Source organism: Megalops cyprinoides, chromosome 11, assembly GCF_013368585.1.
Source record: "Megalops cyprinoides isolate fMegCyp1 chromosome 11, fMegCyp1.pri, whole genome shotgun sequence".
Lineage (NCBI taxonomy): Eukaryota > Metazoa > Chordata > Actinopteri > Elopiformes > Megalopidae > Megalops > Megalops cyprinoides.
Window position 1 is genome coordinate 6,615,346 of NC_050593.1, and position 14,254 is coordinate 6,629,599.

The 14,254-nt window shown below is 50.6% G+C and overlaps 1 protein-coding gene across 2 annotated transcripts in view; it reads left to right on the top strand.

Moving 5' to 3' along the window:
• LOC118785479 (alpha-1,3-mannosyl-glycoprotein 4-beta-N-acetylglucosaminyltransferase A-like) overlaps positions 1-14,254 on the top strand; it is a 42,252-nt gene that overhangs the window by 11,989 nt on the left and 16,009 nt on the right. For both annotated transcript variants that reach the window (XM_036540156.1, XM_036540155.1), the window contains exons 3-5: positions 3,982-4,149; positions 5,591-5,731; positions 11,870-12,003. In XM_036540156.1, the coding sequence (XP_036396049.1) occupies positions 3,982-4,149; positions 5,591-5,731; positions 11,870-12,003 (443 nt within the window). The remainder of the gene's footprint in view (positions 1-3,981; positions 4,150-5,590; positions 5,732-11,869; positions 12,004-14,254) is intronic.

Consider the following 14,254-nt stretch of genomic DNA (forward strand, 5'->3'; position numbering starts at 1 on the left):
GGGGGTAGGGGGGGGGGGCACTCTGTCAGCCGGGTGTCAAGGTTTTCACCGTTGCTCTGCAGATCACTCCGCCCCCCTCTGACCGAAACCCACCTCCGCCCGAAACCCGCCTCCTTTCTCATGGTTTCCCTTTATGAGGTGATGTGTGAAAGTAAAAAGCCCCCAAACTCATCAGCACCCACTATCTCATAGACATGGCAGATTCACAGGCAGTTACCACCCCTTTTAATTGGGCGCACTCCTGTGGGGCCTTCAGTGTAGTTTGGTGCTTCTGTGGTGACAGGCTGCTGGATAGGGAAAGCAGACCCTTAAAAACAGATAATGACGGTGGCAAAAGGGATGGCTGATGACAAAGAATGAGCTGGCATGCTGTAGTTCCTCCGCAGATTGCAGACGCTCGGTTTCTTTAAGCTCTGTGCTCTGCTGAATGACTCCTTTTTCTGCATGTGCGGACCTCGTCTTTTGCACCATGCAGAAAGCTGAGAGGAGCAGTGCTGAATGGTTTGTGTGTTTATATGATACGGCAGCCTGGAGGTGTGTGTGTGTGTCTGTATGTGTGTGTGTGTGTGTGTGTGTGTGTGCGCGCACATGTGGGAGGGGGGTAGGGGTCTGCTCACAGGAAAAATCCATTGCAGAGGTGTGTGTTGATATGTGTGTGTGTGTGTGTATTCTGTGAGGCATTGTTCAGACCAGACTTCATCAAAACATCTTCGATTTAAGAAATGCTCAGTTACATAAAGGCATTTTCAAGTTGTCATTACAGGAATGTAATCCCATTGAATGCACCATGCCGAGAGGCCTGTTCCATCTCATTGCAGCAAGCACTATATTAGATGCAACTGACTGCATTGATCGATTGCCTGTATTGACCTGTTTGAGGGATGGATGGCAGGAGAACCAGCAGGGGGATATCAAGTGAGAAAAACCGAGTTGGCTGAAGTTTTCAGTGCCTTGCCTTATCACCAGGGCGAATCCAGCGAGCCTTACTCACCGCTTTTTTGGCAGGATCTTTTGATTTCCAGGAAAATGGAAAAGGCAAATTGACCGAAACCAAACAGAAAGATGACTGGAAAAGGGAAAAGGTTGCAATCAGCGTTAGTTGGGTGGTAGAGTTGCCCTGTGATTTTCAGAGGCAGAGAGCAGGCTTCTCTCTAAATGTTGCAGCCTGCGCCAGGCGAGTGCTCCGCAGCCACGGATGGGACCAAAACCCCTTCAGAAAACCGTGGCCTGGGAGACCATTTCGAGAAGCGGCTCGCGTTCAGAGCGAGCCTTTTGAAGAGCCGAGGCACAGAGGCCGCTAATCCCAGAAAACGAGAATCCCTCCAGCTCGACATCCAGTTCCACCCGTCTTAAAGGCTGCCCTAAACCATCACGGCCAAAAACTCCATCCGGCGACACCAGGGCAAAGAATCGCGGCGATCTGGCAAACTCAGTTTCTGTGGAACGTCGGCCTGGTGCGGAGCCGTGCCGAAAGGACAGCACCGAAAGTGATGAGTGGTGTCATGCTCAGATACATCGTTGAAATCGAAGCAGCCCGAGGCCTCACCTCTCCTGTTTCCTCGGCGGAACTGAAGGGATCAAAAAGACGAGAGAAGGAAGGGCTTAGACCTCTGAGGAGAAGAGAGGCACAGACACAGAAAGAGGGAAAAGAGTGTGATGGGACAGTTTTATCAGTAACACCCTCCCCCTTCCTTCTGCCAAAACGTTGAAAATAACGTATTAAGTAGACATGTCCTATGAGACACTTAGCTAGTGGTTGGTTGGTCACGGTGTCCAAAACAAATGATCTCATTCATTTGTTTGGTCATGCTAAACATGCCTGTCAGAGGACTCACAGTGCATGCAGAAATTTGTGCCCCTGTTGGGGTTTCCTGCTTGCAGACACTGGACATTGAGTTTTATGTCCTGGCTTTGGACATAAACACCCCTTAAAACTCATACGGAATCTCATACTCATAAAAAGAGTCATTCTTATATACTCATATGTCAGTCTTACTGGTTTTGTAATCCACTCCTTCCCAGATTGTGCTAGACAACTTCACCAAGCAACTCTCGGGTCTTCTGATGTCTGGAACAGCTGTCATTTATATGAAAAGAACTGGGTCCCCTTTGTGCTGTGACATGGGAAGTTGGAAGGTCCTGGCAGAGGTGGATCAAAGGGGACATTCAGTATGGCAAACCCAATACACCATTGAACGCTTGAGCAGGGCACAGATAAGATCTTGAGTGTGTTTAATTAGCCTCCTTTAAATGCTTAGAAGGCAAAGCACTCCTGCTCTGTGTTTTTTTTTTAGAGGCAGACCGCGGTTTTAGAGGGAACGCCTGTCTGTCCTCAGGCGGGTGGAAGGAAACCTCTCCTGTCTTCCTTACGCAGGACGGTGCAGAAAACAACCCTGTCGCTCTGTACGCGACCTCGCCGCGGGGTTACCGCCGGTGCTTTTCCTGGACAGGGCCTCGGATCTGTCTGGGCTTTTGCGCCGGCTTGGGCGGTGGTGGCGTTTGGGTGGTGACAGCGCTGGGCGGCGACCGCTTCGGGTGGTGACGGGTGTGACAGCTCTCTCCCTCTCTCTCTGTGAGTGCCGCAGCAGGACATCTCTGAAGGCCCCTGCTCTGATTCAGAGGAAACGCTGTGTTCCGCTCCGTTTCAGAGGGGACCCAGGAGAATTCACCCCGAATAACCAGCCAAAAATACCTCCCACCGCCCTACATCTTGGACCAGCTTCAAAGGGAGACGTTACGCTCGCTGCGGTGTAGGATAACGCCAGCCGGGGCTTGAGAGAAGGCTTTTTGATGGAAAACCACTGCGCTTCCACTTTGAAACTATTTGCGGAGCTAGAGCTACCGTCCCGCAGTTTCATTTGAAGGCAGTGAGACGACGCGGATGTATCCTGGTGTGACAGAGAAGCGAGAGTGTGATGTGCTCCAGATGGAAGCACATTAAAACAGTCACGTTAGGGCAGCTTGTTCTCAGAGAAGGGCAGTGCCCATGTGCAGACGGGGGCAGGGAGAGCAGTGGGAGGGGCCACTCTGCCAGAGCCCCCAGCCTTCTGCAGGACAGTTCAGATCATTGTGATGTCACAACTGGCGCAACGACCCCTGGATTGTGAGGAAACGGATGTAAGCTGCACTGGTGTAAGGGCTGGCAGGCATAGCAGAGGGAGGGGCCAGTGAGGAGTATGCAGTGAGGAGGCGAGAGCCCTTGGACTGGTCTGTCTGGCACACAAGAGGCTGAACCCTCCCTGTACCCGCCCATGGCCTCCCCCGCCTCCTTCTTATCTTCGTCACCCTGACCTCCTCCTCTTCCTCAGCCTCATCACATTGTCCTCTGCCCTGTAGTCCCTTCTGCCTCCCCTTCGGTCCCGTTTCAGTCCAGTTTAAAAGCAGTGTGTGCTGTTTGTGTGCTGTTGTCGACATGACTTCAAAGTCACAAGCCAGGGCGGCTCAGTGTGTCTTCCGTGTGCAAGTAAGCTTGTCTAGACAGACCAAGGCTTTCACTCTGGCCTCCCAGCGTTCACCGCGTCCCGCTATCTCCGCCCGTCTCCTCCTCAGTCGTAGCGTAGTGCCATGAATCTCCTGTTCCTTCACAACATTTTAAGTAGAATGGAGCTCCCTCAGTGGGAACAGTCCAGAACAGACGCAGGACTCCCAGCAGGGACAGTGCCCCGTTCGCAGGTCACATGATCCTCTACACGCGGTCTGTAACTGTCTCCCAGTGTTTAACCCTCTGAGTGCTCTCCTCTTCCATTTGAGTGGTGGTGGCTTTTTTAAAGGGACAGGATGGTCTGATTAGAGCAGGTATGATATGTGGAGCATGGTTACACATCGTAACAATAGGTTTATGTAGATGTTGTTTAAATAAAGCAGAGCCAGTGAAGCTTTTGGATATCCTGACTCAGGAACACCTTCTGAAGAGGTGCTAGGGAAGAGGGTGTTATCCTGCCTGGCGTATTGACAGCTGGACGGTTCCCTCCTCCCCTGCAGAGAAGCTGATAGCGTACCAGCGGGAGTTCCACGCCTTGAAAGAGCGCCTCCGTGTGGCGGAGCACAGGACGCTGCAGCGCTCCTCTGAGCTCAACAGCATCCTGGAGCAGTTCCGGCGCGCCATCGCCGAGACCAACGGCAGCAAGGACGCCCTCTCCAACTTCTCCGGTGAGTGTGGGGGTCGGTCAGGCAACGGACACACATACGGACACTGTCATACACACGCAACACACACAGACACACACACTCTAATGGCCGGACGGCTCCAGAAAGGCCCTTCAGTACTGTGTAGGTCATTTTGGTACCCCTGCCCCTAACCTCGATAGGCGCTTCACTCCGAACAGCTTTGAGTAAAGCTTTGTCCTCTTCCTGACCGTGAGGAGCAACCTGCCGCCCTCACAGCTGCTCAGTGGAACCTGGAACCGCCAGGTCTGGGCCACTGTGCTTCCCTCACAAGGCCAAGGACTCCAAAAGATAAGGCAGACATCCAGCGTGTCACGGGTATGCAAGGTTAACCTACCACAGCCTACTTTGAGAAGAAGTCAAAATGTTCCTCTTAAACAGAATACATTCCCTATAGTCTCAGGTATGCGAGCTTGTATGATCTCGCCTGATGTAGGCCGTCCTTTTCCAACCGCGATGATTTGTTTCAGGTCTAATCTGAATGTGCTGTGGACAGCACAAACTGTTTGGTAAAACTACATCGCCGAGTGGTATGGGGTAATCAGAACATTCATTCAGAGCTTGTTGTCATCACTTGTATAATGAGAACTTGTGTACCCAACAGCAATAACAATAGCACAGGTACGGAACAGGCAGAATCACAGTCAGTAGGCACGGAGCTGAAAACAGAATATTAAATAAAGCTTACGACAGCAGAGGCATACCAATTACCACGCAGAACCCCACACGTCTTACTGAAGTGAACACAGAGCCTATGTCATTACCATCACCTGCTATGACTGCTTTTGTGTTGTTAGTGTGATCCAGTCGCATGATGTCCTGTAGCCTAGTGTTTTCTGAGAAAGAAACTGACTGCATTGCGTGTTGTGTGTGCTGGTGCTGTGTTTGTCAGTGCTCTTAGCTGAGCTCCAGGCTGTTATTCACTGGTGGTGCTTCATTGTGTTGGATCGTATTGGATTATCCGATAGGTTGTTATATTGCTGTGTTAGATTGGATTGATTTGTCCAGCATGTTGTTGTAATGTCAATATGTTGGATTCTGTTGACTTATCCTATATGTTGTTACAGTGCTGTTGTGTGGGGCTTGAACTGTTTCATTATGTAGGTTGTTGTAATGCTGTTGTTGGTTTGTGTTTGTTCTGTAGATTGTTGTAATGCTGTTGTGTTGGTTTGTATTGTTTGTTCTGTATGTTGCTGTAATGTTGTTGTGTTGGTTTGTATTGTTCGGTAGGTTGCTATAATGTTGTTGTGTTGGTTTGTGTTGTTTTTTATGTAGGTTGTTGTAATGCTGTTGTGTTAGTTTGTATTGTTTGTTATATAGGTTGTTGTAATGCTGTTGTGTTGGTACATACTGTTTTGTAATATGTCACAATATATATATATATACAAAAATATATTTGTCACAATGTTATTGTGGTTGTCCACAGATGAGACACAGAAGCTGTTGAAGGAGTTGGCCCACAGGAAGCCTCTTCAGGTGCCAAATATCTACTACCACCTGCCCCACCTGCTCAATAAGGAGGAGAGCCTGCAGCCTGCGGTGCAGCTGGGGCAGGGCAGGACAGGAGGTAAGTCCCACACCTACGCCACACCCAGACAGAACCATCCAGGACTGTCCACGCAGAGACATAAGATGCTTTAGAGCAGCGTTTCCCAAACCTCTCCTGGAGGACCCCTTGTCCTGCATGTTTTAGATCTCTCCCTGCTCCAACATGGCTGATTTAAATGATCAGTTTGTTATTAAGCAGCCTCAGGATCATTTGATCATTTAAATCAGCCATGTTGGTCCTCCAAGGGGTCCTCCAGGAGAGGTTTGGGAAACGCTGCTTTATAGAGCCACACACCCATGCAGAAAAAGCTGTCAGGGAGTCTGCTGTCCACACTCCTAAACTGACTCACAGATACAAGATAGTCCACAACACATTACATTACGTTATTGTCATTTAGCAGATACTCTTATCCAGAGCAGCTTACACAGGTTACAATTTTACCCATTTAAATAGCTAGATATATCCTAAGGCAACTGGGTTAAGGACCTAGGCCAAGGCTACAACAGCAGTGGCCCAATGGGGAATTGAAGCAGCAAACTTTCAGCTACGAGCCCTGGTCCGTACTGCTGTACCACACTGTTTGCCCCCAGAACACACGTGACCTGACCACTCTGGAGCACTGACTTCACACACTCTGCGTGTTCACCCTCCCTCCCGCTCAGTCCTCTGTGCCATGACATCACCAGCAGGAAAGTGAGCTTCCTGTGAGATGTGGAAGTGGGTCAAGGTTTTGTTCCGCTCCTGGCTCAGAAAAACACCTGTAAAAGAGCTTTACCGAGACACGGGGAGCGGTGGGGGGGGATGCATTTCTCCAAATGGAGATCCCAGACAGAGCACTGCTTTGGTCTGCCTGTACACCCCCCAACCCCCAAGGCTGGTGTCCCGTTACACGTCTTTCCTCTGTTCCCCAAGGCCGGGGGGCTGGGGCGAAGTGTCAGCTGGGGTCGACATCTCGTGACAAGCTGAGGGGAAGAAAAGTGGGGCATCCCTTTGTGGCACCTGAGTCAGTTTGTCTAGAGCTATGGGACTTTACCTGGAAGATCGGGTTCTCCCTAAGAGGATTATGGGAGATGGGGTGGGGGGGCACACAAAAGACTTCCCCGGTGACAAAACCAGAAAGCGAAGGGAAGCTCGAACAATCACCTTTGTATGTTTTGTCACATCAAAGGTCCTTTGACAATGGTGTGGCTGACATGCAGTGTACTCAGAAGGGACCAAAAAAAAATTAGCACGCGGTAACTTTATGAATCTCTAGGCTTATTGGCACGCCAGCATGTATCCATTACCCCAGGAGGTACGTTTGTATGATCCTTTTGTTGTCTGCCATTTGATTAAGAGGTACGATAGCCGGGAGCCGCCCTTCACCGTATCAATTTGCATCATTTATGTACTTAAGCTGACCTGTTTCCAGGTGGTTATCGCTTACAGCATTTCGATGTTTTGTCCCTGTATGCAGATGGATATTGACTAACACAGTTCACGTTCAAGTAATTTGTTCATGTTCAAGTTCGTGTTCAAAACAGGAAATGCCCCACCCTGGACTCAAAACCTGCAGCCCTGTGTTTATAGGTGCGGTTCCTTAGTCGTCAGTGCTCCGGCGTGTTCCTGGAGATCTGTCCATGTTTTCCACTGCCTGGTGGGCGGAGAGCAGGATTGTTAGCTTGGCCCACGTGGGTGGGGTGGAGAAGGAGCTGAAATAAACAGCCTGTTTTTTGTGTCTTTTTTTTTACTGTGAGCACTTCCGGTCCTGCACAGACTCCCAGGGATCAGACGCTGTTTGTCGGCTGTGATGAATCATGTCCTCCCAGTGCTGTCGTCTGTCACGCCCCCGGAGGAAGCGTCGGGGACGTGCCGGAGGGTAGCCTCTCCTGCCAGCCCTGTGTGTCAGGCCCTACAGCACGTCCAGGGACAGCCCTGCCTTAAACTGAGATAATGCATGCGCAAACACTGAGCGAATCAAAAGCAGCAGTTGTTTCACCCGTTCAATCAGAGAGCGCAGTAGGTTTTTCTCATTGCACAGCGTACAAGCGGGTAATGAACAATACTCCTCGCTGCAGTAATGGGTGGTCCGTGCACGCTTATCTCACCTAAGTGCGCTGTTGTCACCAGTTGCACAATATGTGCGATAGGCTGTATGAGGTAGGCCCGACGCATGGTTGGCAGGTGCAGGCATAATGAGAGATGCTCATTGCACAGCGTACAAGCGGGTAATGAACAATACTCCTCGCTGCAGTAATGGGTGGTCCGTGCACGCTTATCTCACCTAAGTGCGCTGTTGTCACCAGTTGCACAATATGTGCTATAGGCTGTATGAGGTAGGCCCGACGCATGGTTGGCAGGTGCAGGCATAATGAGAGATGCTCATTGCACAGCGTACAAGTGGGTAATGAACAATGCTCCTCGCTGCAGTAATGGGTGGTCCGTGCACGCTTATCTCACCTAAGTGCGCTGTTGTCACCAGTTGCACAATATGTGCGATAGGCTGTATGAGGTAGGCCCGACGCATGGTTGGCAGGTGCAGGCATAATGAGAGATGCTCATTGCACAGCGTACAAGTGGGTAATGAACAATGCTCCTCGCTGCAGTAATGGGTGGTCCGTGCACGCTTATCTCACCTAAGCGCGCTGTTGTCACCAGTTGCACAATATGTGCGATAGGCTGTATGAGGTAGGCCCGACGCATGGTTGGCAGGTGCAGGCATAATGAGAGATGCTCGCTCTTTCCCAGCACTGTCTCAGAGTGGGAGGAAAAGCACCAGGTGGCTTATCTAGGCGGCAGATAACGAGCCCTCGTTTGGGGTCCCAGGGCAGAGGCGGACCTCCTGTTTCTGACGGCGTGGCCATCAGGGGCAGGAGGCGTTTGGGTTTGAAGCGTGTGCACCTCCTGCGCTGCGTCTTGGACTCCACTCCCCTGCCCACCCCACGCAGCACGTCAAAATCGACAGCCCCCTCCACTCCCCCCGAGCTCATCCCAGGCAGGGGATTATTTTTAGATGTGGAAATTGGGACGTTTTTCCTCTCATTAGAAACGCGTCTGCAGCCCTGAATCGGGGCCTCCCTCATCTCCTTGCGGACTCTCTGCCCACGGAGAAGGGGGGCGAGGCTGAAACATCGGGAAACGGGGACGTAGGGGGTGGGGGTGGTCAGAGAGGGGAGGCAGGGGCTTGCAGTGGGAATGAGAGAGAGAGGGGGGAATTGGTGTTAGATGTGACAGGAGGGCAGAGGAAGAGCAAGGTGTTCTGGGGGAGAGAGATTGTTTGGGTAGAATGCTTGGGTGGAGAGAATGGGGAAAGTGTTAAGACTTAGAGAGAGAAAGGCATTTGAGAGAGATGGGAGGATTAGAATGGGAGAGGGAGGGAAGGAGGGAGAAGGGGGATTAGAGGTAAGGAGAGGAGAGAGTGGGAGTCAGAGGCTGAAAAAGATGAGTATTGTTCCACATTCTCTATGTCTGTTATTGAACTAGAAGATATGAAGAGCAGCAGAGGGTTTGAATAGATTGGTGCATGCCAGTATTTTTGTAAAAGAAGCTATATTTAGCACACTTTATGGACCCTAACACTTGATGACTCACTGTGCTTTATGAGTGTGAATTCTGCAACTGGATTTTCAGTCAAATTAAAACCAAGAAAGGTATGGACAAAATAAATGGGAAAAAACTGAATGTGGGTATGTGTGACTGTATTTGAAAACAGAGTCATTTATCTGGGAAGGTGGTGAGAAGGCTGAGAGGAGTAGAACGGAGAGGAGCTGGGATTGTCCTTGGGTCCATGGGACCAGAGCAGCTGCAGATGCCTTTATTAACCTTGAATCCGGAGCCAACAGAACAAATCTGCAGCAAGGCATTATGGGTAAAAAAAGTGTGCAGAAATCTACAGCCCTTAATCAACGATCCCGTATCATCGGGTGTGATGTTCTAACTTGAAGGGAATGAAAATTAATGAGTAAACCCGCGCGGCCTTGGACGCCAGCGGAATCTCCCAGCAGCGTGGCTGAATCGCGTTCACCCAACGCCCGACACGCGGAAACGGGGGGGGAATCAAAAGAACACCTTGAACACAATCACATTTGTCTCCCTGCCTCCTTTCATCATTGACCTACTTTGCTGTGTTTTAACTGCGTCTGGGAGCTTCCTGACGAGGAGATGGCACGGAGGGGGTTTTGGGGCACCGCAAGAGCACGTGCGCATGGGTTGCCAGTTCTGTCGCAGGTCTTTCTCTTTCAGGTTGTCTCTCTCTCTGGTCGCAGTTTGAATGTGTAGGGGGGTGAAGGGTTTCCTTTCTAAAAGTCAAAATTTCTTTCTCGTTATTTTGTTAAAAAAAAAAAAACCCCGTGGACTGCACTCTTGCAGCCTTGCGGCCCGCCTGAGATCCAGATAAGCATCTCCAACCGGGCTGGGCGGGCCCGCGCGCTCGCCAAAGAGAGAACGAGGACAGCCTGTTCTGGGCTGTCATTCTTCAGAGGTGGAGATGGAGCTGTGCGTCCTGGCCAAACGCAAAAAGCACAGGGAGGCCCAGGCATTGTGCTTCCCCTAAAGAGAGAGAGCGACCTGCCCTGAATCTGAGAGCATCTGAGACAGAGAGTCCGCCGCTCCTGTCGGTAAAGAGGAGAAAATGCATGTCATTAGTGCTTCTCTCTTTCCACAATTTGAGGGGCACAGTGGGATACAAAAACAAAAGTACACAGGAATTTCATTTATAGACAGTTTTTAATTTGATGTAGAATTATTCAAAAAAATACATTACATTCTCTTTAAAAAAATTCCATTTGTTGTTTTACCATGTGCTTTGGCAACGTAAGTGTATGCTTATCGTGCCAATAAAGCCAATTGAATTGAGCTGAATAGAGGGAGAGAGAGAGAGAGTGGTGTGGGGTGGCATGCTTTGGCTGCCCTGTTACACTGCTAAGCTGCTATCACATGAGCGCTGGCTGCTCCAGGGTGACGAGATCCCTTCGACGTGACGGCTGTAGCCGTGGTAGCTGTGTGGGCCCTGGGCTGTCCCCACGCCGCGGGCTGTCCCGACGCCGCGGTCTCTCCCAACGCCGCGGTCTCTCCCCGGGACGGATTGAAGGTCCTCACGGCGCGCTGTAACGGGGCAGCCGCGCTCTCCCCCCTGCTGTCCCGGCCTGACCTCCTTGCGCTGCCCTCCTCCCGTTACACTCTATGAACCGATTGTGGAGGGGGCGGGGCCTCTGCCGAGCGCGCTCAGAGCGAGGGCCCTGATTTATCCCGCCCCGTAAAGTGGGACGGCTCCCTCCGGCAGGGTGTCCCGTGAGGCAGGGGGAGAAGGGGGTCCGCTGATGCCCGGGGCGGTTTGCGTGTCTCTGCATCGCTTGCGACGGCCCGCCGACGTGCTGGGCTGAATGAATGGCCGTTTTCTCTCCCTACACTGCTATCTGACACCCTCGTTTTAAGGTGGGGCTCTGATTTAAGCCAGAGAACATAGGTGTTGCTCTGTGTCTGCCCCTGTGACGCCTTAAATATCAGAGAACTGCCACAGTGCAGCTCTGTGTTTGTCTCCACACCACCTTAAGCATCAAAGAACCGCTAAGAGTAGAACTCTGTGTTTCTCCTTGTGTCGCCCTAAACATCAAAGAACTGCTACAGTAGAGCTCTGTCCCTGCACTGCCTTAAACATCAGAGGACTGCTATAACACAACTCTGTCTGTCCTTAGTACATCAGGGAACTTACCAGAGCTCAGTCCTTGTGCCACCTTAAACATTAAAGATCTTTTAGAAGTCAGGCCTTGATTTCGTCAATGTTTGACTTTAACTCCTACTCACTTTTAATCACAAACATTTATGTTACATTTATTCTACAAAGCACAAGTTCAACGAGTTCAGAGATTACTGAATTTAACGGATAGGACTGTATTTGCATTGAATAAAGGAGCGCTTTTATTTTTTAACACTTTATTATTTATTATTTAATTTGTTATGAACACTGCTTATTTGTTTATGATGTTAAGGGCATACACTGAAGCTTGAACGCCTGCCCTTAATTTTAATAAAGTCTTGCGTGCCCTCATGCTGCCTCAAACAGAGAACTGCCACAACCAAATCGCAAATTCGTGGCACTGCAATGGCGCTGCCTTTGCCGGCGTGTCGCTGTTTCCCAATCCGCCCTGCTCTCACCCGGGTCCTCTCTCCTCCTTGCAGTGTCCATGGTGATGGGCATCCCCACCGTGAGACGAAAGGTCAAGTCCTACCTGGCAGAGACGCTGCACTCCCTCATCGATAAGCTGTCGCCCGAGGAGAAGCTGGACTGCGTCATCATCGTGTTCGTCGGAGAGGTGAGTCCTGTTACCCGCCTCGTCTGCGTGGCCATGAATCGGACGGCATTACAGAAAGACACAGCGTGATGAAACCATGACAACTCTGTTTGTGAATAGCCAATAGATTCCTGTGGATTTTAGAACGGCTGCCTGTCGTGATGTCACAAACGGGAGTGATGTAGTGTAGATGAGGACAGCCAGGCTCTGCTGTTTCCCTTAGATCGATGTATGTCTTCCTGTGCAAGGGGAATTAATGCAGTGTGTGTCTAGTAAGACAATAAGGACAAAATTGTCATTCAGGAGATTCCACATGCTAAACCAGTTGACACAGCATTCCACATACTTTCATTTTGATTTATTCTGCTGAGGCAGCAAGCGATGGTCTTTTTGAAAGTGGGCGAAGCCCTTGTTCATGTCTACATCAGTGCAGACTCCCCTGAGCCATGCGCAAATGCTGGCATACATCGCAGTAAGGGTTTTTTTTTTACTGGCGTTGGCAGCAACAGTGCCATTGCACAAGCGGTTGACAGTCGGTTGTCCTTACCATGAGTTTGGACGTTACAGAGGTCAACATCCCTTACTGCATGCATTTGAGTAATGCTGTTGCTTAATAAAGAGAAGGAACTTTGTCAGCTGGTTTGGGTGTGCGGTTTGCGCGCTGTGCTTCTCTTCCTTCATGACAAGAGCTCCTCTCAGGGCAGCCAACCAATTCACGCCCCAGGTCCTTTGAGGTCATCAGTAGCTTGCAGTGAAATGTAAGGTTGACTGGAACCAGGACAGAAAGGCCACGTGTGCTAACAGCAGAGAGACCTTACATTATTCATTTGCATAACAGCCACTCTTGTTCGGATAAACTTGCATGGCTTCCAGATCATCTGTTTATACAGCCTGAAGCTCACTGCAATTTGGTTACCCTCGGTCAAAGGTTCAATAGTAGTTCCCCACATGGAAATTGAACTGGCAACCTGGTTGCAGGCCTCACCATTAAAGACAGTAAAGCTCTTGCACTCAGTTGCCAGATGCAGCCTGTCATGGTTGGTGGGGGATCTTTATACTGTGCATTGCGTGAGCGCAGCCAAGCTGTCGGCTGATAGATGGAATCTTGCTCCGTCTCGCGGGCTCAGAAAGCCTCTTTGACGCGTATCAACATCTGCTCTGGCCCGGCATCACGCTCGCGTCCGCAGGGGACTGGCTGAAAGGGGGACACCCCTCCTCCCCTGCAGGGGCATTCTGGGTCAGCTCCCTCGACGGGGATATTTATAACTTCCCCCCCTGAGGAGGCGAATCTTCCGCTAGTGTTTCCTGTGTGTCCGCACTGGGGCAGGAGAGAGGAAGGAGGGATGGGGAGGAATAGAAGAGGATGAGAGAAGGAGAGGGAATGTTTCAGCCCCACAGAACCCTGGGTGACCACTCCCTACCCCTCTCCTCTCTCTGGCCGAACAGCAGTCACTCTGTGGGCACAGAGGCAGCACTCTGACAGCACACCTAATTACCACTGCATACCCCCTCTCTCTCTACCTCTCTCTGCTTCTTTGCTTCTTATCCCATCGGGTTCCCTCCAGAAGAGTTCCTGGAGAGAGACTCGGCCGTGTCGAGCGCTTCAGTGAGAATAGAGCACAGCATGTTCCGTACAGCGTACTTAGCAGCGCTGCTACGGGACGTGCAAGCCGACAGAGCAGGACGACAGTGTGATAACAGCAGCCCCGGGCCATGTCAGGGCTAGCGCGCTTGTGCTTGACTTGCAAATGCTTTCATTTGCTGTCTGTGTTCCTTGCCCTCTGCGTGACCTGTAGTTGCACATTGTCCTCCGGGGACTCAGGGGTATAACACTTGTGTCATGTGACCACGCTTGAGGTCTGGAACACCAGGCACTCCCAGGGACAAGGGAACCGCTGCTAGATCTGTTCTCACGCACATGCAAAATGTGACCAAACATGTGCGCATGCATTTGGGTAATATTCTTGATAAACCCCACGACCTGAATTCTTTAGCAAGTGCTGATTTTCTGCAAAAATCTCCCCACTTCATCATATGTGGCAATCATGCCTCTTTAAGGTATGAAGTCTGTATACAGAACACAAGCCTTGAGGGATATGTGAAAAAAGAGACCGAGATGCAGCTGTTAATGGGATCTCTCAAAATTCACTGACGCTACCAGTGCTGTTAATGCAGCATTTGTATGTGACAGCTAAACTTAGACAGTTTCGATCAGCCTGTTACAGCAGATGTCTTTGTGGAGACCCTTGTGGAGGCGAAATGTTTAAGAGAG